Source organism: Macaca mulatta, chromosome X (assembly GCF_049350105.2).
Source record: "Macaca mulatta isolate MMU2019108-1 chromosome X, T2T-MMU8v2.0, whole genome shotgun sequence".
NCBI lineage: Eukaryota > Metazoa > Chordata > Mammalia > Primates > Cercopithecidae > Macaca > Macaca mulatta.
Genome location: NC_133426.1, coordinates 77,047,499 through 77,075,281, shown reverse-complemented (window position 1 = coordinate 77,075,281; position 27,783 = coordinate 77,047,499). Strand labels below are relative to the sequence as shown.

General features: G+C 39.9%; 1 protein-coding gene across 1 annotated transcript in view; it reads left to right on the top strand.

Moving 5' to 3' along the window:
* Positions 1-26,543, top strand: part of TEX11 (testis expressed 11) — a 290,530-nt gene extending 263,987 nt beyond the window's left edge. Inside the window, exons 24-28 of the mRNA XM_015127634.3 lie at positions 2,839-2,988; positions 4,225-4,333; positions 5,405-5,525; positions 25,498-25,662; positions 26,304-26,543. Of these exons, the coding sequence (XP_014983120.3) occupies positions 2,839-2,988; positions 4,225-4,333; positions 5,405-5,525; positions 25,498-25,662; positions 26,304-26,396 (638 nt within the window). The 3' untranslated portion in view covers positions 26,397-26,543. The remainder of the gene's footprint in view (positions 1-2,838; positions 2,989-4,224; positions 4,334-5,404; positions 5,526-25,497; positions 25,663-26,303) is intronic.
* Positions 26,544-27,783: the final 1,240 nt, after the last annotated feature.

Below are 27,783 nucleotides of genomic sequence, written 5' to 3'. Positions count from 1 at the left end.
CCATGTTCATGGATTTGATGATTTATCATTGTTAAGATGATAACACTCCCCAAAATTATCTATAGATTCAACACAATCCCTATCAGCATCCCAGCTGTTTACACTAAAAACTATATGTTTACACTAATTCTTTTCCTTTCCTTTTTGTTTGTTTGTTTTGTTTTGTTTTTTGAGACAGAGTCTCACTCTGTTACTCAGACTGGAGTGCAGTGGTGCAATCTCGGCTCACTATAACCTCTGCCTCCTGGTTCAAGTGATCCTCATGCCTCAGCCTCCTGAGTAGCTGGAATTACACACATGTGCCACCACGCCCAGCTAATTTTTTTTTTTTTTTTTTTTTGTAGAGATGGGATTCTGCCATGTTGGCCAGTCTGGTCTCAAACTCTTGGCCTCAAGTGATCCACCTGCCTTGGTCTTTCAAAGTGCTGGAATTACAGTTGTGAGCCACTGTGCCTGGCCCTTGTTCTTTATTTCTAAGTGTTTTCTTCTTTTTGATGCTGTTATAAAGGGACTTGTTTCAATTTTATTTTCAGCTTACTCATTGCTGCCATATAGAATTGGCCAGGCATGGTGGCTCACTTTGGGAGGCGAAGGCCAGAGTATCACTTGAGCTCAGGAGTTTGAGACCAGCCTGGGCAACATAGTGAGACCTTGTCTCTAATAAATAAATAAATAAATAATTGATTTTTGTATATTGATCTTGATGAACTTGCTGATTAGTTATAATGGCATTTTACTGGATTCACTAGGAATTTTATTCACAAGATTATGTCATCTTGTGAATAAGATTGATGTTTTTATTCTTTTTGATGCTATTGTAAATGGAATTGTTTTCAGAGCTTCAAAACACTTAAAGCAAAAACTGCTAGAACTAAAATGAGCAATAGACAAATCCATAACTACTTGGAAACTTCAATATTCCTTTCTTAGTAATCAATAGAATAGGTCAACAAATACTCAATAAAGATATAGAAGACGTGAGCAACACTATCAGCCAACTTGACCTAATTGACATTTAGAACACTCTACCCAACAACAGCAGAATACAGTTTTTTCAGATTCACAAGGAACATTCATCATCGTAAGCCATATTCTGAACCACGAAACAAACTTCAAAAAATTTAAAAGTATTGAAATCATAAAATTATTGAAATATCCAAGTATTTTATCTGACCACAATAGAGTTATATTATACATCTCTAATAAAAAGTTATCTGTAGAACCTTCCAATATTTGGAAATTAAACAACATACTTTAAAATAATCCAATGGGCCAAAGAGGAAGCGACAAGGGAAATTAGGAATTTTTTTTAATTGAATGAAGATCAAGACACAACATATAAAAATGTTTAGGATACAACTAAAGCAGTATCTAGACAAATGTATATAGCATTAAATGCTCCTATTAGAAAAAGAAAAAAGAAAGGTCTCAAATAATCTAAGTCTCTACCTTAAGAAACTAGAAAAAAATGAGCAAATTAAACCCAATCAAGCAAAAAGTAATAAAAATAGAGCACAAATCATTAAAATTTAAAACAGAAAACAGTAGATAAAGTCAATGAAACCAAAAGTTTTTTTTCTTTTGAAACAATACAATTGATAAACCTCTAGCTAGGCAAATCAAGCACAAATTAACAATATCAGGAATAGATGTGGAGACCTCACTAGAGATCCTACAGACATTTTAAAAGGTAGTAAGAGAATATTTTGAACACTTTTATGTCCATGAATTTAGAATTTTAGGTGAAATGTACAAATTTCTTGAAAGTCACAAACTACCATAGCTCCCTCAAGAAGAAATATATACTCCTATGCCTATTAATTAAATTCATAGTTTAAAATCTTCCAACAAAGAAAACTGCACTGAAGAATTCTACCAAACATTTAAAGAAGATGTAATACCAACTCTATATAAACTCATCCAGAAAGGAGGGCACAATTCCCAGTTCATCTTATAAGACTATTATCCTGATACCAGTAGTAGACAAAGACAATGTAAGATACTGCAGACCAAGATTCCTCATGAAAATAGATGCAAAACATAGATGCAGAAAAGTAAAGATAGTTGCTACCTTGGTTGGATGGTATTGACCGGAAAGGAGCACAAAGGAACCTTCTGTATAGTTTTAAGTGTTTGTTATCACAATCTAGGTAGTTATTACACGGGTTTAAACACATGTAAAAACTCGTCAAGCTGTTTAAGGTTAGAGTACTTCTTTCAGTTTGTTGTCTATATGTCATACCTCAAAACATTTTTCAATGTTCAATCTACCAAGAAGGATGAATGAAAACTGTCTCACGTAGTTTGGTGTATGACACCTGACATGAAATTCTTTCTATGCTGATGCCCAAGAAATTCTGTCGACTAATGAAACAGTTTGGAAACTCTCCTCTATTCTACTTAAAATAAAATCACTGTTAGTTTATACAGCACTGTATCTTCTGGTTAACTCAACCATTAGGGTGAGCACCAGCCCAGTTGAAAGTTCACAAGAAGCAAGTAAACATTGGATTTGAATTAGAATCAATAATATCTGCGGGTTTTCTCAGGCTGATTAGAAGCATCGTGGCAATTGTTTGAGAAAATATAGGTAGTTCTAGTGAATGCACTACAGAATGTTGGAAGTAGTGTTGAGCTTGTAGATTTAAAATGTGTTAGAATCAAATAAAAAACCAAAAATAAAATTTAGAATCTGTCTACAGCAGTGAAGTTGACCTTCAAATTGTAAGTAAAATTAATTTTTCTTAGAAGGAAAACCTCTCCAGTTAGTGAGATTACAACCAAAGAGAATAATAAAATATAATCACAAAGAATGTTGCATTTTTGCCTCTTTCTTAGGGACCTTCTCAAATGATTCATGTGAGAAATTGCTTCTGCTGTACGAGTTTGAAGTTAGAGCCAAATTGAATGATCCATTACTGGAAAGCTTCCTGGAATCAGTGTGGGAGCTGCCTCATTTAGAAACTAAAACATTTGAAACAATTGCAAGTAAGAGCTATATTTATGCTTTTGTAAGGCTGGTGGCCATTTCTATCGTATGACTTTTTTTCTTCTCTTTACTCCTCTTTCTTACCTCCAGGTAGGAAATAATTTTTCCTCATAGCACTTTGTTTCTCCTTCTCTAACGCCATTCTTAGACTATTTTGTATTATGATCATTTGTGCATTTATCTTCTTCACTCTATGAGATTATAATCTCTTTAGGGTCATAAACAATAATTATTTAATTTGTACTTACAAACCCTAGCGACGTTCATTGCTCCTAATAGGTGCTCAAATTTTTTCTGTGTGGAATTTAATTGTGTAACTACACAATAGGGGGAGCTCAAACTTTAGAAAGTTTTTCTGGGCTAGCTAGAAATAACTGAATGCTTCAACAATCAAAAGTGATGCAATCTTAGCAGTTTGCTGAAATGTACAGAGAAATACTGGTAATATTTTTTAACACAACTGCCACTCTCAAATTTCGGGCTGAACTTTAAGTGGGTTTGGGGGCTTAGAGCCTCTTTGGGAGTACACTGCAGGAAACAGCCTAATTTTCTTCCCTTTTTGTCTCTCACCCTCTTCAGGAGCATGTGTGTGGTTAATAAAAATATTAGGTAGCTCCAAGTGCACAAGAGTCACATTTGCCTTTCCTTGGTCTTGCCAAGACAGAATTCCTAGAGCCATGGAGCAGATGATATATACTTTATAGACATGTGACAGTGACCACTGCTCCTTGTATAACGGAACTCCAATTCTAAAAATCTGTTAAATGCATGTGGAAGTCTTAGGGTTAGTTACCTCTGATACTCCCTTGTCAAGTGTTTCCTATTTTTAGTATCAGATAAAAATAGGACATTTTAGTACAAACCTGTTTTGATTAGTGCCCTTTTACTGATCTGCTTTCTGTTTCCTTCTTAGTGTGCCCTTCCTTGACTCTCATTCATAAGATTATTGCTTCACCTGTATGACTGAGTGCAAGGTCATAGAAACAGTAGGTTTTCTGTTGATGTTTGCTGAATAAAGGATGTTACCTGGTAATCCCACCGTGCTACTCTACCCAGAAAATAGAAGCTATTTCCAAAAGCAACTGTAGATTTATCATTTATAAAATTCATTGTTGTTTATTTTTGTTCATCTGTTTCAGCCCAGTTTCATTAGAGAAAGCAAGTGGTAGCCTGGGATGAAAACTGTGATGGGTGACATTATGATGTTCACAACCTTTTTCCTTTTCTTCCTCTAGTAATAGCAATGGAAAAGCCTGCACACTATCCTTTCATTGCTCTCAAGGCCTTGAAAAAGGCCTTATTGCTCTACAAAAAGGAAGAGTCAATTGATGTATCACAATACAGGTTAGTAAATACAATTCAAAACTTAATCCAGCCTTTTTGATAGCCAAAAGAACTATAGTCAATGCCTCATAAGTAACCAATCATTCTTAATTGACCCAACTTAAGAGATGATCTGGGGATGATCTGGGGGCACTCCTGTGGACAGCTCCATGCTGAGAGTTGTATTACAGACCAATAATCATTTAGCAAAGTCAAGGAGCTTGCTTTTCCCAAAGGAGAAAAAAAAAGGGGAAAAGTTGCTTCTTTGTGTGAATCTGTGTATATAATAAAACTGCTAAGTACCTTTCTTTCTTTGTTTCATCACTAAATAATATTCCAAATGTACAAAAAAGTACAGAGGTTAATATAACAAACACCAACGTATCCACCACCCAGATGTATTTGTTTTATTTTTAGAGATGGAGTCTCGTGTTGTTGCCCAGGCTGGATTCAAACTCCTGGGCTCAAACGATTCTCCACCTCAGCTTCATGAGTAGCTGGGATTACAGGCACACAGCACCCAAATTTAACAAATGTTAACATTTTGCTATGTTTGCCTCATTATTTTTCTAAGCACTTTAAGCACTGATAAGTGCTGTATAAAATATTATCTATTGGAGACTTTTTTGTTTTCTGTGTCCAGACATGGGGAAAACTAGATGTTGTGTGACTTTTTTGTCTGGAAAACATCATTACAGTCTCCCTGTGTTAAGGCACGAAAGACAGTTCTTGTGGAATCGTTCCACTTTAAACCCCAGTTCCCTTGCCCATTTGAGGAAGTACCAAGATGCTTTAAAATGCCTGTAAATTGAACCAGCTCATAAAATATAATAGACAGCCACAACTCCTTCGTGAGGGAAACTAAAAAAAGAATGAAAGACAACCATAGGCATGAAAAAAGAAAGGATTGGTCAACCTGTTTTACAGCTTCAAAAATCTGTCTTCTGAGGTTGGAGGCCAGATAAAACCGAGGGAAGAACAGAAGTGTTTTGAAGCTGTTAGTCTGGGATGAGATCCAGATTTTACTTATCTTAGCCATGAAGCCAATGATTTCTTTCCTTATGGGATGAGTTTTCTCTTTTTGATTTTCAGCAAATGTATGCACAACTTGATTAACCTCTCAGTGCCAGATGGGGCGTCGAATGTAGAGCTCTGTCCCCTGGAAGAAGTTTGGGGCTATTTTGAAGATGCTCTGAGCCACATTAGCCACACTGTAAGTCAAATAGTGATATTAAACTTTCAGTTAATTTTAAAGAACTGAACTGTCTTGTGTACTATAAATTATATACAATAATGCTTTCTGATATGAGTTTTATGATAAATTCATATTACAATTTTGTAGTTACACACTACCGAATTTTCCTGGGTTTTCTGAAATATAAATAGTTGAAAGTCGACATTTTCTAACACAAGTATATTATGGATTAGGTCCAAATAGCAGTACCACCAGGCATTTTGAATTATTTTATATTTTCAAATCATGGTGGGATGATTACTTCCTCTGTGATGATATGAACCTTTTGAAAAAAGTTATTGCTATTCCCATCCTTTCCCAGAAGCAGGTGATAGAGTAGAAGGAACATTGAAGACCTGTATTCTAGTCCCTCCTCTGCTGATTTCTTTTTCTTTTCTGTGCAGGTTTATTCAGTGGTTTTAAAATTAGGTTTCTTGAGGTATAATTTACATATCATAAAATTCACCATGGCTTGTGCACAATTCAGTAAATTTATAGAGTTGTGCAACTATCACTACAATCCAGTGTTTTTTCATTTAAAAAATGTTTTATTTTTAATTTTTGTGGGTACATAGCGGTGTATATGTTTATGGGCTACATGAGATATTTTGGTACAGGCATATAATGCATAATAATCATATCAGGATAAATGGGGTATCCATCACCTCAAGCGTTTATCCTTTGTGTTACAAGCAATTCAATTATACTTTTAGTTTTTAAAAATGTACAATTAAATTATTGTTGATTATAATCACCCTGTTGTGCTACTAAGTACAGATCTTATTCATTCTATTTTTTGTACCTATTAACCATTCCCACATTTCCCCCACCCCTCCTCTGGTAACCATCTCTCTATTTCTCTCCCCAACAGTTCAATTATTTTAATTTTCAGCTTTCACAAATAAGTGAGAACATGTGAAGTTTGCTTTTTTGTGTGTGCTGGGCTTATTTCACTCAATATACTGATCTCCAGTTCCATCCATGTTGCTGCAAGTGACTGGATCTCATTCTTTTTTTATGGCTGCATAGTTCTCCATTGTGTATAGGTACCACATTGTCTTTATCCATTCATCTGTTGACGGACACTTAGGTTGCTTCCAAATCTTAGCTATTGTAAACAGTGCTGCAACAAACATAGGAGTGCAGATACCTCTTTGATATACTGATTTCCTTTCTTTTGGGTGTATATCCAGTAGTGAGATTGCTGGATCATATGGTAACTCAATTTTTAGTTTTTTGAGGAACCTCCAAACTGTTCTCCATAGTGGTTGTACTAATGTACGTTCCCACCAACAGTGTGTGAAGGTTCCCTTTTCTCCACATCCTCACCAGCATTTGCTATTGCCTGTCTTTTGGATATAAGCCATTTTAACTGGGGTGAGACAATATCTCATTGTAGTTTTGATTTGCAGTTCTCTGATGATCAGCGATAGTAAGTACCTTTTCATATGCCTGTTTGCCATTTGTATGTCTTCTTTTGAGAAATGTCTATTCAGATCTTTCCTTATATTAAAACTCGATTTTTAGATTATTTTTCCTATAGAATTGTTTGAGCTCTATGTATATTCTGGTTATTAATCCCTTATCAGAGAAGTAGTATGTAAATATTTTCTCTTATTCTGTAGGTTGTCTCTTCGCTTTGTTGATTGTTTCCTTTGCTGTGCAGAAGCTTTTAAACTTGATGTGATCCCATTTGTCCATTTTTTATTTGGTTGCCCATACTTGTAGGATATTGCTCAAGGAATCTTTGCCTACTGCAATATCCTGGAGAGATTTCCCAATATTTTCTTGTATTAGTTTCATAGTTTGAAGTGTTAGATTTGAGTCTTTAATCCATTTTGATTTGATCTTTGTATAAGGCAAGACATAGGGATCTCAAGTTTCCTTCTTCTGCATATTGGATATCCAGTTTTCCCAGCACCATTTATTGAAGAGACTCTCCTTTTCCCAAAGTATGTTATTGGCACCTTTGTCAAAAATGAGTTCACTGTAGATGTATGGATTTATTTCTGGGTTTGCTATTCTGTTCTACTCTGCTGAGCTGCCTGGGGCTGGAGGAGGGGTGATACAAGCACCCTGTGGCCACTACCACTGGAACTGTGCTGGTCAGACCTGAAGGCAGCACAGCACTGGGTCTCACCCAAGGCCCACTGTAACCACTACCTGGCTACCACCTATGTTTGCTCAAGGCCTTAGGGCTCTACAGTCAGCAGGTGGTGAAGCCAGTCAAGCTGTGTCCTTCCCTTCAGGGCAGCGACTTCCCCCTGGCCCCAGAGATGACATGCAGGAGCCAGGGCCTGGAGTCAGAAACCCTAGAAGTCTACCTAGTGCTCTATTCTACTGCAGCTTAGCTGGTATCCAAACCACAAGACAAAGTCTTTCCCACGGTTTCCTCTTTCCACACGCAGAAGAGTCTCTCCCCATGGCCACTACCATCAGGTGGTGTGGGGAGTTCTGCCGGGCTACTGCCAGTGTTCACTTGAGGCCCAAGAGCTCTGCGGTCAGCTTGTGGTGAATGCTGCCAGGCCTGGGACTCATACTTCAGAGAAGTGGGCTCCTCTCTGGCCCAGGACAGATACAGAAATCCCATCCAAGAGCCAAGGCCTGGAACCAGGGACCCTAGGAGCCCACTTGGTGCTCTAACCCACTGTGGCTGAGTTAATATCTAGGCTGCAATACAAAATCCTCTTTACTCTTCCCTCAGCTTTTCTCAAGCAGAAGGAGTGTCTCCTCATAGCCACCACAGCTGGGAGTGTACTGGGTCACAACTGAAGCCAGCATGTCTCAGAGTCTCACCTAAGGCCCACAGTATGTACTACCTGGCTACTGCTGCTGATCATTGAGGACCAAAGTGCTATTTAGTCAGCAGGTGATGAATCCTGCTGAGACTGGGTCCTTCCCTTGAAGGCAGTGGGTACGCTTTAGCCCAAGGTGTGTCTCAAAATGTTATCTGGGAACTAGGGCCTAGAATGGGGCCCTCATGACTATGCCAAGTGCCCTATCCTACTGTGGCTGAGCTGGTATCCAAGATGCAAGACAAAGTCCCTCTTAAGCTTCCCTCTCCTCTCCTCTAGTAGAAGGAAGGGGTCTCTTTTGGAGCTGCAAACTGCACTGCCTGGGGTTGAGGGAGGAGTGGTGCAATCACTGCCTTGGCTGCCCTGGCTGGTGTCTCACCAGGTTGCATGTCCCCCAGATGCACTGGCTCCAAGCCCAGCACAGCACTAGGATTTGCCCAGGAGTTGCAGTCCTTGTGGCCTAGACTGCCTCTCAAATTTATTTAAAACCCCAGGGCACTTTAGCTCTCAGTGGCAAGGCTTGTTGGAACTCAAGTTCCAACCACTGGGATGGACAATTGCTCTCTAGCTAGGGCTGGTCTAAATACTCCCTCCATGAGAATCAGTTGAGTTCTGCCCAGTGTTACTTTCCGCTGTGACAGGGCAGCACAGAGTTCCAAGCAAGATCCCACAATCACTGTGGTCTCCCTTCCCCAAGCACACAGATTCACCATGCCATGCAGCCACTGTTGGGGCATAGGAGGGGGTGGCATTGGCAATTCAAGATTGTCTTTCCTACACTCTTTAGTGGCTCTTTCAGTGATATGAAGTTAAAACCAGGTGCTGTGATCACTCACCTGATTTTTTATTCTTAATTTTTGTGCAGATAGTTATTAAATTTGGTGTTCCTGCAGAGAGGATGATTGGTGGAGGCTTCTATTCAGCCATCTTGCTCCATCCTTCCTCCCACAGTCCAGTTTTAGAACATTTCCATTACCCTAGAAATTTCCCCCTTGCCCCTTTACAGACAATTCTTGCTCCCACCTTCAGCTCCAGGCAACCACAGATCCGCTTTCTGTCTCTGTAGATTTTCTCTTTCTGGACACTTCATATAAATGAAATTATATAATACATGGCCTCTTGTGTCTGGCTCATTTCATTGAGCATAATGTTTTTGAGGTTGATCCATGTTGTGGTATTATCAGTATTCCATTCCTTTTTCGTTTGCTGAATAACATTCTAGTGAATGGATATAACACACTTTGTTTATCCATTCATCAGTTCATAGATATTTGAGTTGTTTCCACTTTTTGGCTATTATGAATAATGCTATTATAAACATTCATGTGCAAGTGTTTTTGTGAACATATGTGTTTAATTCTCTTGAATATATACCTAGGAATGGAATTGTTGGGTCATCAGGTAACTCTAGATTTAGCTTTTGGAGGAGCTGCAGTCTGTTTGCCAAGGTGGCCATACCATTTTACATTTTCACTAGCGGTGTATGAAGATTCCAATTTCTCTACATTCTCAACACTTATTATTGTTCATCTTTTCTTTTTTTGTTATAGCCATCCCAGTGGGTGGGGAGTAGTAGCTCATTGTGGTTTTGATTTATATTTCCTTGATGACTAATGGTGGTGATCATTTTTTCATGTACTTATTGACTGTTTGTGTATTGTGTTTGGATAAATGTCTATTCAATTATTTTCCCATTTTTAAAATGGAGTTTTTATTGAGTTATAAGAGTTCTTTATATATTCTAGATACAAGTCCTTTACGAGATATATGATTTGGAAGTATTTTCTCCTAGTCTCTGGCTTGTCTTTTCATTTTCCTCAGGGTATCATTTGAAGAGCCAAAGTTTTTAATTTTGATGAAGTCCAATTTATCAATTTTTTCTTTTGTGGGTAATGTTTTTGGTCATGCTGAGAAATCTTTGCCCAACCCACGTTTACAAAGATTTTTTTCCTATGTGTTTTTGTAGAAGTTGTATACTTTTATCTCTGACATGTAACTCTATAATTCATTTTAAAGTTGGTTATAGTGTGAGGTAAGGGTCTAAATGATGTTTTGTTTGTTTCCTGTTGCATGTTAGTATCACTCCTCTGCTGTTTGACTTCAGTTTTCACATTTGTAAAGTGGGAATAATACCTGATCTGACTCTCCCACACTGGAGTTGTAAAGATCAATGAAAATAATGTATGTTTAGGCCGGGCGCGGTGGCTCAAGCCTGTAATCCCAGCACTTTGGGAGGCCGAGGCGGGCGGATCACAAGGTCAGGAGATCGAGACCACAGTGAAACCCCGTCTCTACTAAAAATACAAAAAATTAGCCGGGCGCGGTGGCGGGCGCCTGTAGTCCCAGCTACTCAGGAGGCTGAGGCAGGAGAATGGCGGGAACCCGGGAGGCGGAGCTTGCAGTGAGCCGAGATCGCGCCACCGCACTCCAGCCTGGGCAACAGCGTGAGACTCCGTCTCCAAAAAAAAAAAAAAAAAAAGAAAATAATGTATGTTTTGTAAACTTTAACAGCTTGTATACATGTAAGGCAGTATTGTTATTATAAGAGAGCTATAAAACATTAAGAACACTACATGCCTTGCTTAAAGTTCCACAGAAAGCCATTATTTGAGTCCATGTTAATATCTGAGGATCCTGACTGCTCTTGAGTCAACTACTTCTTAATATATAAATATAGTCATGTGCCACATCATGACATTTCATAATATATAATGGTGGTCCTGTAAGATTATAATGGAGCTGAAAAATTCCTGTCACCTAGTGACATCGTAGCCATCATAAGGCAACACATCACTCACATGTTTGTGGTGATGCCAGTGTTAACAAAACCTACTGAACTGCCAGTCATATAAAAGTACAGCACATACAATTAGATGCAGTCCATAATTCTTGTTAGTGATATAACAAATTACTATGTTGCTGTTTCATGTATTTACTATACTTTTATCATTATTTTAGAGTATATTCCTTTTACTTATAAAAGAAAGTTAAAACTGTAAGGCAGCTTCAGGCAGGTCCTTCAGGAGGTATTCCAGAAAATGGCATTATCATCCTAGGAAATGACAGCTCCATGTATGTTTTGCCCAGGAAGCCTTTCCAGCAGGACAAAATGTGGAGATGGGAGACAGTGATATTGATGATCCTGGCCCTGGGTAGGCCTAGGCTAATGTATGTGTTTGTGTCTTAGTTTTTAACAAAAAGTTTTTAAAGTTTTTAAAAAAATTAAAAATAGGAAAACGCTTATACAATAAGGATATAAAGAAAATATTTTTGTACAACTGTATAATGTATTTGTGTTTTAAGCTAAATGTTATTACAAAAGAGTCAAAAAGTTGGGTTTTTTTTGTTTTGGTTTGGTTTTTTTGAGACAGAGTCTCGCTCTGTCACCCAGGCTGGAGTGCAGTCTCGGCTCATTGCAACATCTGCCTCCTGGGTTCAAGCAATTCTCCTGCTTCAGCTTCCAAATAGCTGGGACTATAGGTGCGCGCCACCACACCCGCATAATTTTGGTATTTTTAGTGGAGATGAGGTTTCACCACATTGGCCAGGCTGGCCTCAAACTCCTGACCTCAAGTGATTGGCTCACTTCAGCCTCCCAAAGTGCTGGGATTACAGGCGTGAGCCACTGTGCCTGGTCAAAAACAAATTTTTTTTTTTAATTAAAAAGATTTTTTGTTTTTTGTTTTTTGTTTTTGAGATGGAGTCTCGCTGTCACCCAGGCTGGAGTGCGAGGGCGCAATCTCGGCTAACTACAACCTCTGCCTCCCAGGTTCAAGTGATTCTCCTGCCTCAGCCTCCCAAGTAGCTGGGATTACAGGCATGTGCCACCACGTCTGGCTAATTTTGTATTTTTAGTAGAGACAGGGTTTCACCGTGTTGGTCAGACTGGTATCAAACTCCTGACCTCAAGTGATCCACCCACCTTGGCCTCCCAAAGTGCTGGTATTACAGTTTATAAAGGAAAAAAGTTGCAGTAAGACAAGTTCAATTTATATTTACATATTTTTTGAGACAAAGTCTCTCTCTGTCACCCAGGCTGGAGAGCAGTGGCACGATCTCAGCTCACTGCAGCTTTGACCTCCCAGGTACAATCAATCCTCCCACCTCAGCCTCCCGAGTAGCTGAGACCACATGTGCACACCACCACACCTGACTAATTTGTTTGTATTTTTAATAGAGACAGGGTTTCACCATGTTGCCCAGGCTGGTCTTGAACTCAAGTTCAAGTAATCTGCTTAAGTAATCTGCCTGCCTTGGTCTCCCAAAGTGTTGAGAATACAGGTGTGAGCCACCACGCCTGGCCAAAGGTTAATTTATTATTAAGAAAGAAAAATACCCTTTAATAAACTGAGTGCAGCTTAGGTATACAGTGTTTATAAAGTCTACAGTAATGTACAAGAATGTCCTATACCTTCATGTTCACTCACCACTCACTCACTGACTCACCCAGAGCAACTTCTAGTCCTGCAAGCTCTATTCATGGTAAGTGCCCTATAAAGGCATACCATTTTTTTTATCTTTCATACCACATTTTTCCTCTACCATTTCTATGTTTAGATACACAAATACTTACCATTGGGTTACAGTTGCCTACAGTATTCAGTACAGTCACATGCTGTATGGGTTTGTAGACTAGGAGCAATGGGCTTTACCATATCGCCTAGGTGTGTAGGAGGCTATACCGTGTAAATTTGTGTAAGGACACTTCTGTGATATTCACACAATGATGAAATCACCTAATGATACATTTCTCAGCTTGTGTCCCCATTGTGAAGCGAGACATGACTATCTGCAAATCACAACAGATGGTGGAACATTATAGCAGGGTGACAATCTGATACAAACTAGCATTGACTTACCAAAGCCTAGAATTCTCCTGGAGATGTGTAATTATGGCCTGTGTGAATTTAAGTTTAAAAATAAAAACTTCAACATTGGACATTTGGATTATTTATTTTACTGTCTTCTCGGATGAACAGGAAATTCTATTTCTAAGCCATGAGCCTCCTCTGGACCTTTCAGGTGTGTTTGCCATAGTGACCAGTACAAACTGAAATTAGATTGTACTATAACTCCAAGTTGATCAATTTCCATAGTCTCTCTATAAGGCCAAAATTTCTCTGTGCATTTTGTTTTTGCCACTTTCATTCTGTCCAATATATTGCAGTTCCAATTCTCTGGCTCTTGGTTTACCTGTTAGAGAGCTTAATGTTTTTCTACTTTTCTCATGAGTTTCCCATCCATTTATTGCTCATCCCCTGAAACATGACTGGATAGTTAGCTTTTAAATGCAGTGATTAATTTTTTTTTAATTTTTTTTTTTTTTTTTTTTTTTTTTTTTTTGAGACGGAGTCTCACTCTGTCACCCAGGCTGGAGTGCAGTGGCGTGAACTCGGCTCACTGCAAGCTCCGCCTCCCAGGTTCACACGATTCTCCTGCCTCAGCCTCCTGAGTAGCTGGGACTACAGGCGCCCGCCACCACGCCCGGCTAATTTTTTTGTGTTTTTAGTAGAGACGTGTTGGCCAGGCTGGTCTCGAACTTCTGGCCTCAAGTGATCTGCTCACCTTGGCCTTCCAAAGTGCTCACGTACTCTTTACCCAGTTCCCCCAACAATAACAAAACTAGAGTACAATATCACAATCAAGATATTGGCATTATCACAATCAAGACATAGAGCATTGCATTTCTGTCACCACAAGTATTCCTCATGTTTCCTTTGTATAGCCCTCACACTCTTCTCTCCCACTCGCAGCTCCTCCTTAAACCCTGGCAACCACAAATCTATTACCAATTTCTATAATTTTGTCATTTCAAGCATGTCATATAAATGTGATCAAACAGTATATAGCTTTTGAGATTTGGAATCATATAGTACATAACTTTTTGAGATTGGCTTTTTTTGAGACAGGGTCTTGCTCTGTCACTCTGCACGTGAAGCTCATCATAGCTCAGCCTCAGCCCCCCAGGCTTAAGTGATCCTCCCACCTTAACTCCCTGAGTAGCTGGGACCACAGGCATGCACCACCATGCCTAGCTAATTTTTTAATTTTTTTTTGTAGAGATGGGGGTCTCACTATGTTGCCCAAGATGATCTCAGACTCCTGGACTAAGCAATCCTCCCTCCTTGGCCTCCCAAAGTGCTGGGATTATAGGTGTGAGCCACCACACCTGACCAAGATTGGTTCTTTTCACTTAGCATAATTCTCTAGAGATTCATCAAGTCGTTGTTTGTCACAAAAGGACAAATATCATATCCTTCTATTTATATGAAGTACCCAGAGTGGTCAAATTCATAGAGATGGACACCTGCAGGGGAGGCTCCCCAGGAAGAGCTGACTGGGTGTTCATTGGCCTCTTCTTGCAGGCTCAAGATTGGCCTTAGCTTAGAGTCACTGGGCTTGGGCTTCTATTTGCCAGTCAGGGTTGTTCACTCAGTTTTACATGAATACTGAATACTGAATACTCAGAGTTTGAAGAATCCAGCAAAATTACTCAAACTCAGTGTTTATGGAAGGGAATAAAATAGTAAGGCATTTACATTTTATATCTCCATAAACAAGCAAAAGTGTCTATCTCTTTCAGACAATAAACATGTCATTTAATTATCTCCATAATTAAAAAATTATTTAATAAACAATTGGAAAAAAAAGAAAGTAAAGTGGTGGTCGCCAAGGACTGGGGTTATTATATAATAAGCACAGACCTTTAGCTTTGCAAGATGAAACTGGTTCTGGAGATGGATGGTAGTGAAGGTGGCACAACAATGTGAATGTACTTAATGCCACTGAACTGTTCACTTAAAATCGTTAAGGTGGTTAAATTTTGTGCTATATGTATTTTACCCCATTTTTTTAAGTCATAGAAAAAAGATCTTTGTCGGGTATTGTAACATTTCTGTCATATCAGTGTTGGCGTCAATTCATTGTCTTTTTCATTATTTGAGATCTTCCTGGTTATTAGTATAATGAGTAAATTTGTTAAACCTGAACAATTTCATATTTTGTTCTGAGACTCTGGATCTCATTTAAACCTTCTGTTTTAACTTGGTTTCTCTGACCTGCTTTAGCAAGGGAGTGGGCCCAGCCTTGTTACTTCCAGGTAGAGGTAGAAACGAGCCTAAGTTTCTAACTTGGCCTCCGTCATTGATACTCAAGGTAGAGGACTCCTTTTTACTACCGGTCCCTTGGCTAGAGACAGCAGACTTTTCTTGGGGCTTTTTTAGTTTTTTCTTTTTCTTTTTTGGTCTATGTCTGTTGGCATCTCTAGCACCAAGTTTGGGGTATATGAAGCAAAAAGAAAACCCAGAGAACTTACCACTATGCCAATCCTTGGCTCCAAGGTCTTCCCTTTCTCTACACCTTTCAGAGGTTTCTTATGTTTGTTTTATGTATAATGTTCAGGAGTTCTATTTAGCAGGAAGAATAGGGATAAGTACATCTATTCCATCTCATGGAAGTGGAAATTTCTTGGTTCATTTTTAAGAATATACAAAAGCTTAAATAATGGTGGAGGGAAACCTACACTTAAAGAGAAGAGACAAACCTAATCCTCACAGCTGATGTAAGAGTCACAGAGTCACAAAGGCGTTTTGTAACCAAGAAGCCCAGAAGAACACAGACTCTTTCCTTTTACAAAGGAAGCTAAGGTGATTCAAACTACTGAGCTACATTCTCTAAGAGTTTGCTTCGCAAAGCGTGATCAGCATCCCCTAGGAGCTTGTTAGAAGTATGGAATCTTAGGCCCCAGACCTACTGAATCAGTCTGCATTTTAACTATATTTTCGGCCAGGCACGGTGGCTCACGCCTGTAATCCTAGCACTTTGGGAGGCCGAGGTGGATGGATTACTTGAGGTCAGAGTTTGAAACCAGCCTGGCCATTATGGTGAAACCCCGTCTCTACTAAAATTACAAAAATCAGCCAGGTGTGGTGGTAGGCGCCTGTAATCCCAGCTACTTGGGAGGCTGAGGCAGAAGAATCGCTTGAACCCAGGAGGTGGAGGTTGCAGTGAGCCAAAATCACACCACTGCACTCCAGCTTGGACAACAGAGTAAGACTCCATCTCCAAAACAAACAAACAAACAAACAAACAATATTTCCAAGGGACTTGTATGCACATTAAAGTTGGAGAAGGTCAGTTATCAATACCTTTGTCTCTTGTTTGGCCTTCTACTAGTTCAATTTCATCTCAGTTCCTACTTCTGCCAATCTTATATAAGTTCATAGATTAGGCAATTGGAATCTAAAGGAAGTATAAGGTAAAGCTTCATTCAATGACTGAGAAAATTTAGAACTGGAAACTAACGATCTTTGCAGTTACCTAATTTAAGCTCATTATTTTGCAAACTGAGGCATTGAAAGGTTAAATATCTGACACAAGGTCATACCACTATATAATGGCAAAGCTAAAAATTGCACCCCGTGTTCTTTCTTCATAGGACAATGGTCCTTGGGTTTTCTTTCATCTATTTTTTAATAAAATTTTTTTAATTGAGAGGAAGTCTTGCTGTGTTGCCCAGGCTGGTCTCAAATTCCTGGGCTCAAGCAATCCTCCTGCCATTTCCTCTCAAAGTGCTGGGATTACAGGTGTGAGCCCCTGCATCCAGCCTTCTTTCATCTAAATCTTCCTCCTTCCAAGCCTCACGTCTCCCTGAGACTGGAATTGAGGTTCATACAAAGGCATCTTTGAGTCAGGCTTTGATATTGTGTCTCTCCTACAGCTTTGTAGTTTCCTAATTGGTCTCTGGCTCTTCCTTCTCTTCTCCATTTTCTCCTGTGCATCCCTATCAAATATATCTCCCTAAAACGCAACCTTTGCTCTATCACTCCCTTTCCCTCAAATCTTTTAACAACTCTGTATTTCCCAAATCCTTACCTAGACCCTTAAGGCTATCTATCCATAACCTCATTCAACCCCAAAAACAAGACAGAGTTTTTCCCAGGCACTACTCAATATTCTCTTTATCATCAACCTTCACCTCCTTCTCTCCCTTCTTCTTAGAACAAAGCAGAATCTTCCCTGAAGAAAACGTGTCCCTCACTACCAATTTTTATGGAGGTCTCATCTTTTCCAACTCCCTTTTTCTCAGCAGAAGGGACTAAATTACCTGGAACTTTGCTCTATGATGGTACTTTGTACTATTTATATACCAGCTTCCTATGGCTTCTCTTCACTTAAAAGCTATATCTCTTAATCACCAATGTTGTCATGTCCTGGACCCACCTTTTCCTTCCTTGATAACTTCATTGTTATTTTTTATCCTAAGTGACTTTGGCATCCATGTTAGCAATTCTTACACTTCACCGTTTCTGTTTTTTACCCTTTAGCCACTGTCTACATCCCATGTAAGCCACCCACTGTGGCACTGCTCCACCTTCAAGATTGGTAGCTAACACAACACTTTTCTATTGAGTATAATCTCCCTTTACTCCCCCATATCTATTCTCTGTTCTCACTTGAACTTCAAATCACTCGTCTTTTCCCACTCTATTATAGTCCAGTCTAACTACCTTTTTTTCTTTTTCTCTTTCTTTTCTTTCTCTTTTCTTTATTTCTTTCTTTGCTTCCTTCCTTCTTCCCTCCCTCCTTCCCTTCCTCCCTCCCTGCCTTCCTTCCCTTCCTTCTCTCTTTCTCTCTTCTTCTGATTATTCCTGCCATTTCATTTTTTCCCAAACCTGATACCTTGCCACCATCAGTTCTTCTGCTCCTGATCTTGAGCAGCAGAAGCACTAAAGAAAGTTACAGAACCACCTAGATCTGGCCCAGTACAGATTCATTCTGTTACGCCTTCAATGGGTTCTCATTGCTGCTCAGAAATACTTTTATTCCTGTCAACTTTTTGGCAAACTCAAAGTGGCTGCTTCAAACCTTTTCTAACCTCATAAAAACTTAAACCTACCTCATTCCCCATTAGATGATCTCATCATATCATTCCAGTTGAGAAGATCAAGGGCATCACATATGAGATCCCTCATTGGCCCAGGTCTCAACCATAACATTCTACCACTGTACCTATCTACTCACCTTTCCTCTTTTTTCAAAAGAAATTTTCTCAACCTTGCACTGTCAGTTCAATCCCCTTCTACTTCCTAAGGCATTTTACTGCCTGTCTATCATTTTTACTCTCTGTCTACAGATTGTTCCATTCTGCTTTCAAGAATGCATAAGTCGCAAACAAATGGAAATATATACCATGTTCTTGGACAGCAAAGCCTTAACAGTATGAAGTCAGTTTCCCTAAATTCGATGCAATAAATTCAGTCAAAATTAAAATCTCAATAAGATTTTTAATGAAACTTGATAAGGTGATTCTAAAATTCTTCCCTAAAAGAAAATGAACCAAAACATTTTTTGTGAAAGAACAAGGAAGGACTTGCCTTATCAAATACTTTTAAAACTATAAAATGATATTAATTTTAAAAGTATGGCATTAGTGCCAAAATCTACAAATAGATTAATAGAACAGGACCGAGCCCAGAAGGAGATCCACATATCTATGAGAATTTTGTATGCAATAGAGGAGGTATATGACATCACTGAGGGAACAATTGGTAAAATGGTATTGGGACAATTTAAAAAACAAAGTTACATCCTTATTTTTAAACTGAGGGGCATTATAGCATAGTGGTTAAGAGAACAGACTTTGGAGCCACATAGCCAGTTCAAATAAATTCTGGCTACACCATTTATTAGCTGTATAACTTTGGTCTTATTAATTAATTCTTTATACCTCTGTATCCTCATCTGTAAAATAAATATAATAATAATCTCAGTACTTTGGGAGGCGAAGGCGGGAGTATCGCTTGAGGCTAGGAATTCGAGACCAGCCCGGCCAACATAGCGAGACCTTGTCTCTATGAAAAATAAATAAATAAATAAAAGCTTTAAAAAAAGTGCCTACCTTACAGTACTATTAGTGTTAAATAACGTAATATATATAAAGTACTTATAGCAGCACATAGTAAGTACTATATAAGTGGTAGTATTTTTTTTTGCCTTATACCATGCAAAAAAATAAAGTCCAAAAGGAAGAAATAAAGAAAATCCAGATAAAGAGCTAAATATAAAATCAAAGCTATAAAAGCATTAGGAAAAAACAGAGGAAAGCATGTTTTAAAATCATGGAATGGAGAGGACCCACTCAGAAGCTGTACAGAAGACAAACAGATTTGGTTACATGAATTAATAATAACACAAGATACCACAAAACATTTTAGGCCTGGTGCAGTGGCTCATGCATGTAATCCCAGCAGTTTGGGAGGCCGAAGTGGGAGGTTCACTTGAAGCCAGAAGTTTGAGACCAGCCTGGGCAACAAAGTTACACTCTGTCTCTATGAAAAAAAAAACACACACACACACACACACACACACACACACACACACACACACACATTAAGTTTTGTGGGCTTTTTTTGAAATGGAGTTTCACTCTGTCACCCAGGCTGGAGTGCAATGGCATGATGATGGCTCACTGTAGCCTTGACCTCCTGGGCTCAAGAGATCCTCCCACCTCAGCCTCCCAAGTAGCTAAAACTACAAGCGCATGCCACTACACCCAGCTAATATTTTGTATGTTTGGTAGAGATGCGGTTTCGCCATGTCTCCTAGGCTAATCTCAACCTTCTGAGCTCAAGCAACTCACCCTCCTTGGCCTTCCAAAGTGCTGGGATTATACGCATGAGCCACCACACCCAGGCAGATATGTATTTTATACATATGTAATACAATATTACTTTATTTTATTGTTCATATTGTTCTAGCTTTGAAAACATCTGGCAGCTTCCCAGAAGGTTAAACATAGTTACCCTATGACCCAGAAATTCCACTGGTAGGTGTATACCCAAGAGAAATGAAAACATGTGTCCAAAGACTCATAGCAAATGTTCATAGCAAAGCTATTCATATAGCCCAAAATGGAAACAACCCAAATGTCTGTTAGCCAATGAATGGGTAAACAAAATGTGATATTTCCATTCAATGGAATATTATTTGGCCATTAAAAGGAATGAAGTATTGACACATGCTATAACATGGATAAACCTTGAAAACATGGTAAGTGAAAGATGTCAGTCACAAGGGCCCACATACTGCCTGGCCCCATTTATCTTAAATGTCCAGAAAAGGTCAATCTATAAGAGACAGAAATGACAGTAGTGGTTGCCCAGGGCTTAGTGGGGTAGGGGAGGAGGTTGAGAGGAAATGGAAGGATATTGGCTGGGGGCGGGGGGAATGTGGAGCCAATGGACATGGGCTTTCTTTTTGGAGGGATGAAAATATTCCATAATTGATTGTGGTGATGGTGGGCAGAACTCTGTGAATACTGTGAATATACTAAAAACCACTGCATTGTGCACTTTAGGTAAACTATGTTTTTTTTTTTTTTTTAATTGTATCCTAATAAAACTGATGCACATACTATTTACTTTGGGAATCTATGGAGAGCCTAAAAGGAGAGGCATTTGTGCTCCAGAATACCTACAATTCAGTTAGAGATCTACATGGCTGCCATATGTATTAAGATGTTAAGGACAGAGAAAACTGGTTTCAAATATGAGGCCCCAAAAACCATCAGAGCAAACACCTCAGTTTGCTGGCATTGATTTGTATTACATGTAGGCAAGTCCATGTGGCTTTGAGGTCAGTAGCTGTGTGGATGCATTTCTTTATTGAGGATTAATGATTTTCATAAGCAATGCTGGGCATGAGTGCAACTAATGCAAATTAAAATAAAACTCCCGTGTTCCCTAACTCATTGAATGACACCATCATTCTTCTGGTTGCCCAAGCCAGGCATCTAGGAGTCATCCTCAGCACCTCCCTCACTCCCACTTCTAATCTGTCACCAAGTACTATCAATTTGACCTCCCAAATATCTCTCAAATTCACCTACTTCCTCCTCTCTTCCACCATCAATAACCTAATTCAAGTTATCACCTTTTATCTCAGCTACTTTAGTGATCTCAGGAACCTTTTAACTGGTCTCGCATCTACTCTTGCTTCCTTCCTTCCTTTCTTTGCCCAGCAACCAAGGTGTTCTTTTTTTATTTTGTTTTGTTTTGCTTTTTTTTTTTGAGACGGAGTCTCGCTCTGTCACCAGGCTGGAGTGCAGTGGTGCGATCTCAGCTCACTGCAACCTCTGCTTCCCGGGTTCAAGCGATTCTCCTGCCTCAGCCTCCCGAGTAGCTGGGACTACAGGTACGTGCCACCACACCCAGCTAATTTTTGTATTTTTAGTAGAGATGGGGTTTCACCATGTTGGCCAGGATGGTCTCGATCTCTTGACCTCATGATCCGCCCACCTCGGCCTCCCAAAGTCCTGGGATTACAGGTGTGAGCCACCATGCCCGGTCAATCTTTTACATTTTTGAGTATGCATGACCTTTTGAAATCCTCTTTAGTAGTTTCCCATTGCTCTTAAAGACCAAAATCCTGAATGTGGTATACAAAGTCCTGCTAACCTATCTGTCCTCATCTTGAGCCATTCTTTCCCTCACATTCTGCACTGTCAGCCACACTTTACAAGACCACAAATTACCACCTTCCAGGCAAATATGATGGTCTCTTTTCCCTGGCCTTCATTATTGGCCACTGCCTCCTTATTGAAATTCTGTTTTCCTTTTTCCTTTATTTTCTCGCCACTCCTCTGCGTTCTTCTCCCTCTTACCACCCAACTATGAACATTTCCAATATTCTCTACTCTTTGCTACTCTGTATTCCGTACTCTGTCCTTTAAGTGTTACCTGAGTTCCAGTCCATATCTGCAACAGCCTGCTTATCTCCAGAGTTACCTCAAGCCAACATGCTTAAAATAGAACTTATTGTTGCTTTATCCCTTATCCCCAGAAACATGTCCATTTTTTTCTTTCAATGATACCAGCATTCTTTCAGCCAAACTTAGAGCCATTTTCACTTGACCTGTCATTCCCCATATCAAATCAGTTACCAAGTTCTATTGATTCTTCCTTTAAATGATTCTTACATCTGTCCATCTAAATTGTCACTATTTTAGTTCTGACCCTTATCACTTCATTCTTAGATCACACAACTCCCTTTATTTTATTTTAATTTATTTTTATTTTTATTATTTTTTCTTTGAGACAGAATCTCGCTCTGTCGCCCAGGCTGGAGTGCAGTGGTAAGATCTCGGCTCACTTCAAGCTCCGCCTCCCGGGTTCACGCCATTCTCCTGCCTCAGTCTCCCGAATAGCTGGGAATACAGGCGCTCGCCATCACGCCCGGCTAATTTTTTTGTATTTTTAGTAGAGACAGGGTTTCACCATGTTAGCCAGGATGGTCTTGATCTCCTGACCTCGTGATCTGCCTGTCTCGGCCTCCCAAAGTGCTGGGATTACAGGCACAAGCCACCACACCTGGCCTCTATTTTATTTTTTGAGACGGAGTTTGGAGTTTCGCTCTTGTTGCACAGGCTGGAGTGCACTGGCATGATCTCAGCTCACCACAATCTCCACCTCCTGGGTTCAAGCGATTCTTCTGCCTCAGCTTCCCGAGTAGCTGGGATTACAGGCATGCGCCACCATGCCTGGCTAATTTTGTATTTTTAGTAGAGACGGGGTTTCTCCATGTTGGTCAGGCTGGTCTTGAACTCCTGACCTCAGGTGGTCCGCCCTCCTTGGCCTCCCAAAGTGCTAGGATTACAGGCGTGAGCCACCGCACCCAGCCACAACTCCCTTTAAACAAGTCTCCCTGTCTGTTTTCCCACACGGAGGTCTGTTCTAAACACCACTGGCATTTCTATCTTATTAAAACTACTGGCATTTCTATCTTATTAAAACTACACTTGCATCATATCACTCTCTTTCTCAAAATGTTTCAGTGCCTTCCCATTGCCATCAGGATAAATTTCAAAATCTGAAGCCTGTAATGCAAAAACCCTTAACACTCCAGCCCACAAGGTGTTAGCAAATGTTCCACATGCCCTGGATTAGACAAAGTTCCGTGGTTTCTTTACTGTAAAACTTCCTTAAACTTTCAGTGAACTAATGTGCATTATAATGCCCCAAAACGGTGATATATAGAATGCGGCATTTCCAAAATGTATTTGACTAAAGAACTCTATTTTCATAGACCATCTGTTAACATTTCTCATGACACTAGTGTTCTGAGGAAGAACATTGAGGAAAGGCTTAGGAAGCCCCATCCTACATTTCCAGTCTTATTTCCCATTAACACCTCTACATAAATCATCTGCTTAGGCCAAACAACTCTTGGTCTTCCTAAGACATGCTTGTTCTCAGGTACAATCCAAGTCCACATTTATTCTGTTCTACCCACATGGAATACCCTTCTCTTTCTCTGAATATCTATATTTTTCTTTTTAATTGAGATTTGGTTCATATATCATAAAACTCACATTAAGGTATACAGTTCAGTGAGTTATAGTATATTCACAAGATTGTGCAACCATCACCATTATCTAATTCTAGAACATTTTCATCATCCCCAAAAGAAACTCTATACCCATTAGCAGTCCTTCCCCATACCTCCCTTCCCCAGCCCCTGGCAACCACGAATCTCCTTTCTGTCTCTATGGCTTTGCCTATTCTGGACATTTCATATAGTCTCTGTATATGTAGATCCTACTCATCTACCCTAAGATCATGTTTGTTTGTTTGTTTAAGTCTTTTTTTTTCATTCATAACATTAAAATCACAACACTCATACCCTGCATCAGACACTGTGCCAAGCTGTGGATATACAAAAGCAAATGTCATTTTACCTTCAAGGGGCTCCTTGCCTAGTGGGGGAGACAGGCAGTACAGTGTTCAAAGTACTATTATGGATGCTGTGAACAAAGTACCAGAGGGGCAAAGAGGTTTGAGCAAGAAATTGAGGAGAGCCAGGGAAATCCTCACTGAGGAGGTGGCATCTGACTGGGTTTGATTCATTTGTTCATTCATTCAGCAAACATCTGTTGTGCCTCTCTTATGTGCCAGGCACAATGCTGGACTCTAAAGAGACAAAAATGCACAAGAAAAATTCCCTGTACCTCAAGGAACTCAATAGTCTGGAGGAGATAAATATATAGCATTTCAAAACAATATGATGTAAGTTATATTAGAGGAATGGACAGCTTGCTGTGGAAACAGACAACTAACTCTGCTTGTGAATTTGAAGAAAAAGTATAAGTCTACGAACTGGACAAGGATGAGGGATACTGTTTCAAGCAGAGACTAGACCGCCTCTGACTGGGATATCCCAGTGCTCATTTCTTTAACTGAATGGGAGCACCTAATGTTTGTGTCTCTTAATCACATACCTTGTGAAGTCGTCTTTACATGTGGATGCCTTGTGTCCCCAAAAGCATTGCGTAACCTTTAGGATAAAAGTTTTGTCTTTTCCCTCTTAGTGCCCTCATTATCACAGTGATTTATGTATAGGAATTTCTTTTTGGATCCAAATGAATGAAAGGATGGCAGCTGAGACAGCATTCTTGACACTCTCAAAAAGCTGCTGCCTAATGTGTCTCCTATCACATTTCTCCCTTCTGGGGATTTAACATGAATGCTTTCTTTGTGTTCCATCTCCTATGCAAGAACCAAGAAAGTAGCTTCTTAGACTAATACTTTTCACTATTGCAAAGTGTTGTGAAGAAGCAAATATAATCTTGTGATTAGTCGTGTTAAAGACCACTGATAAGGCTAAGGGACCATTTTAGAAATGTGTGCTGTGTTCATAGCTAGGTAGATATTGTTAACTCTGAAGATGAATATAATTTCTACTCCAAATGTGGACTAATTCTGGTGACAGAAATTAAGAAATTCAATACAACTGCTTCTTGACAACTTTCTCCAAAAAGTAGAGGTAGGTATTAGGGAGATGATTGACTGAAGACAGAATCAAGGGAAGCCCCAAACAGTATACAGGTTTTTCTCCTGCTTCAGGGAGATTAGGAATCTTTCTAATTCTTTCCTTCAGTCAAAGAGGGCCTCGGTTTATGTTTCTTCATGAGATCTTGCTATGGAACATTCTACAGCTGACAAACCTTCAAAGTGCTCTCCTCCTACACTTTCCAGGAGCACAGACCTTCCTCAATGCCCACTGTTTGTTTAGTAATAAAGGGACATGGCATGGATACAGGTAGTGCCACAATGAACTGTGACAGTAATCACTGCAAAATTTCTGTTCTTGGATTTCAGAAAGACTACCCAGAAATGGAGATTCTCTGGCTGATGGTCAAGTCCTGGAATACTGGAATACTTATGTTTAGCAGGAGCAAGTATGTATCTACTGAAAAGTGGTGTGGCCTGGCCTTGCGTTTCCTTGACCACCTTACCTCCTTCAAGGAAAGCTATGAAACTCAGGTGAGGAGGGAGAGGGCTAGGGCAGATGACATGCCCTAGGGGGCAAGAGGTTATGGCTGGGCTCTCCACAAGGACTCAACCCCATCCTCCTTGGCTAGGAAAGGATCTTGCTCATTGTTCCTCTCAGTGGTTCCACATAACCTCAAGAATTAGGAGACCATAAACAGTAATTCCTTAGAGCAAAAACCAAGAAGGACAGAACAGGGGGAAACTTAAGGATAGCAAATAGAATCTAATTAAGAGGAATGCCAAGAGTGAGCTCTGGAAAGATGCATCACTGTCAGTGCCAGTGCATGTGGGAAAGGACTGGCCTCTGCTCAAAGCAATAACTGTTGAAAAAGGCATCTTCTCCAGGAACTATTCTCAATTACAGAGTTCTGGGTCATTGGCTAACCAGGAGAGGTTTGGTGGAGAAAAAGCCTTGTTACCAAATAAAAGCAAAGGATATTTTATAGTTAAGTATCTTCTCCCTTATAATAGGGGATTCCTTTTCCTCAAGAGAGGACTGTATTTTCTCCCCAAATCTGAGATGCTTCAGATCTCCAAAGGTAACAGTTAGACTTTCATGCCTTCACCATGGGTCTGGGAAGCTTTCCCATGTTTCCTTTTCCCTTCAAGAAATTTGTTGTTCTCTTTCCCAGATGAATATGCTGTATAGTCAGCTTGTGGAAGCACTGAGTAACAACAAGGGCCCAGTTTTTCATGAACATGGCTACTGGAGCAAGTCAGATTAGGCAAGCTCACGGCCACATGAAGAAGATACGTTGTCCTGAGATGCTGACTGTTTAAATTTTTGCCAGAGTTTCTCTTGAGCTTTTGTTTCTGTTTCCTCAGACCCTGTTTTCATGTTGTTGAATAAACTTTCTAAAATAAAAGCATGTTGAATTTACCTTGGTGACCAGCTCATTTCTGGGGGACAAACAAATTTTCCAAAGTGCTAAGGATGATATTGAAACAGACCATGTGAGAGCAAGATGGTTTATGCCCCATGTGAACAAAAGAGAATGTTCATCCCAGTTCAACACAGATCACATTTTATTCCCAAAGTGCTCAAATTCCCAATCCCTGAAGATAACAAAGAATCCCAGACTCTTATTTGGAAGGACCTTAGTGGTCACCAAGGCCAGCATTTATCTGGTTCGTGAAATCTCTCTGACATCCTTGAGAATCAGTTGCCCAGTTTCTAACAGAACTTATCCCAGGCCGGGCGTAGTGGCTCTTGCCTATAATTCTAGCACTTTGGGAGGCTGAGGTGGGCAGATCACTTGAGGCCGGGAGTTCAAGACCAGCCTGGCCAATATGGCAAAACTCCATCTCTACTAAAAATACAAAAAAAAAAAAAAAAAATTAGCCAGGCATGGTGGCACGTGCCTTTAGTCCCAGCTACTTGGGAGTCTGAGGCAGGAGAATCGTTTGAACCCAGAAGGCAGAGGTTGCAGTGAGCTGAGATCGAGCCATTGTACTCCAGACTGGGTGACAGAGCAAGACTCCATCTCAAAAAAAAAAAAAAAAGGAACTTATCCCATGACAGGGAAATCCTGAGATAGCTGAACCCACCTGTTTTGCTCTCTAATGGGTAAAACGCCCCACCTCATACTAAGCAGAAGTCTGTCTCCCTGTAACAAATCTGCTTCCTGTGTCACAGATGCCTCTTGGAGATGCCCCTGAAGACAGAAGCCAGGCTCATCTCTGTCCTCCAGGCTCTTTCTCCTTTGGGGTAAACATCCTCAGACGCCTTAGTTGTTCCTCCCGTGATCTGGTCACCTCACCTTCCAAAAGCCAAGCCCCATGTTGCAGTGAGGTCTGACCAATACAGCTGAGCAGCCTCTTCCTGGGTAGACGGGCATTAGGGTACCATAAGATTACACTGCCTTTTCCCCCAGTTGATTTGTATTAACACTTTCAAACTTTTGATTTTGACATAGTTTCAGACTTAAAAAAAGTTGCAACCAAGCACAAAGAATTGATATACACCCTTTATCCAGCTTCCCTATTTATTTTTTACCACATTGCCTTCCTGTCACTCTCTCAGTTTCTTTCTGAACCAGTTGAGATTAATTTGCAGACATCCTGCCCCATTTCCCCTTAATGCCTCAGTGAGTATTTCATAAAAACTGGGAT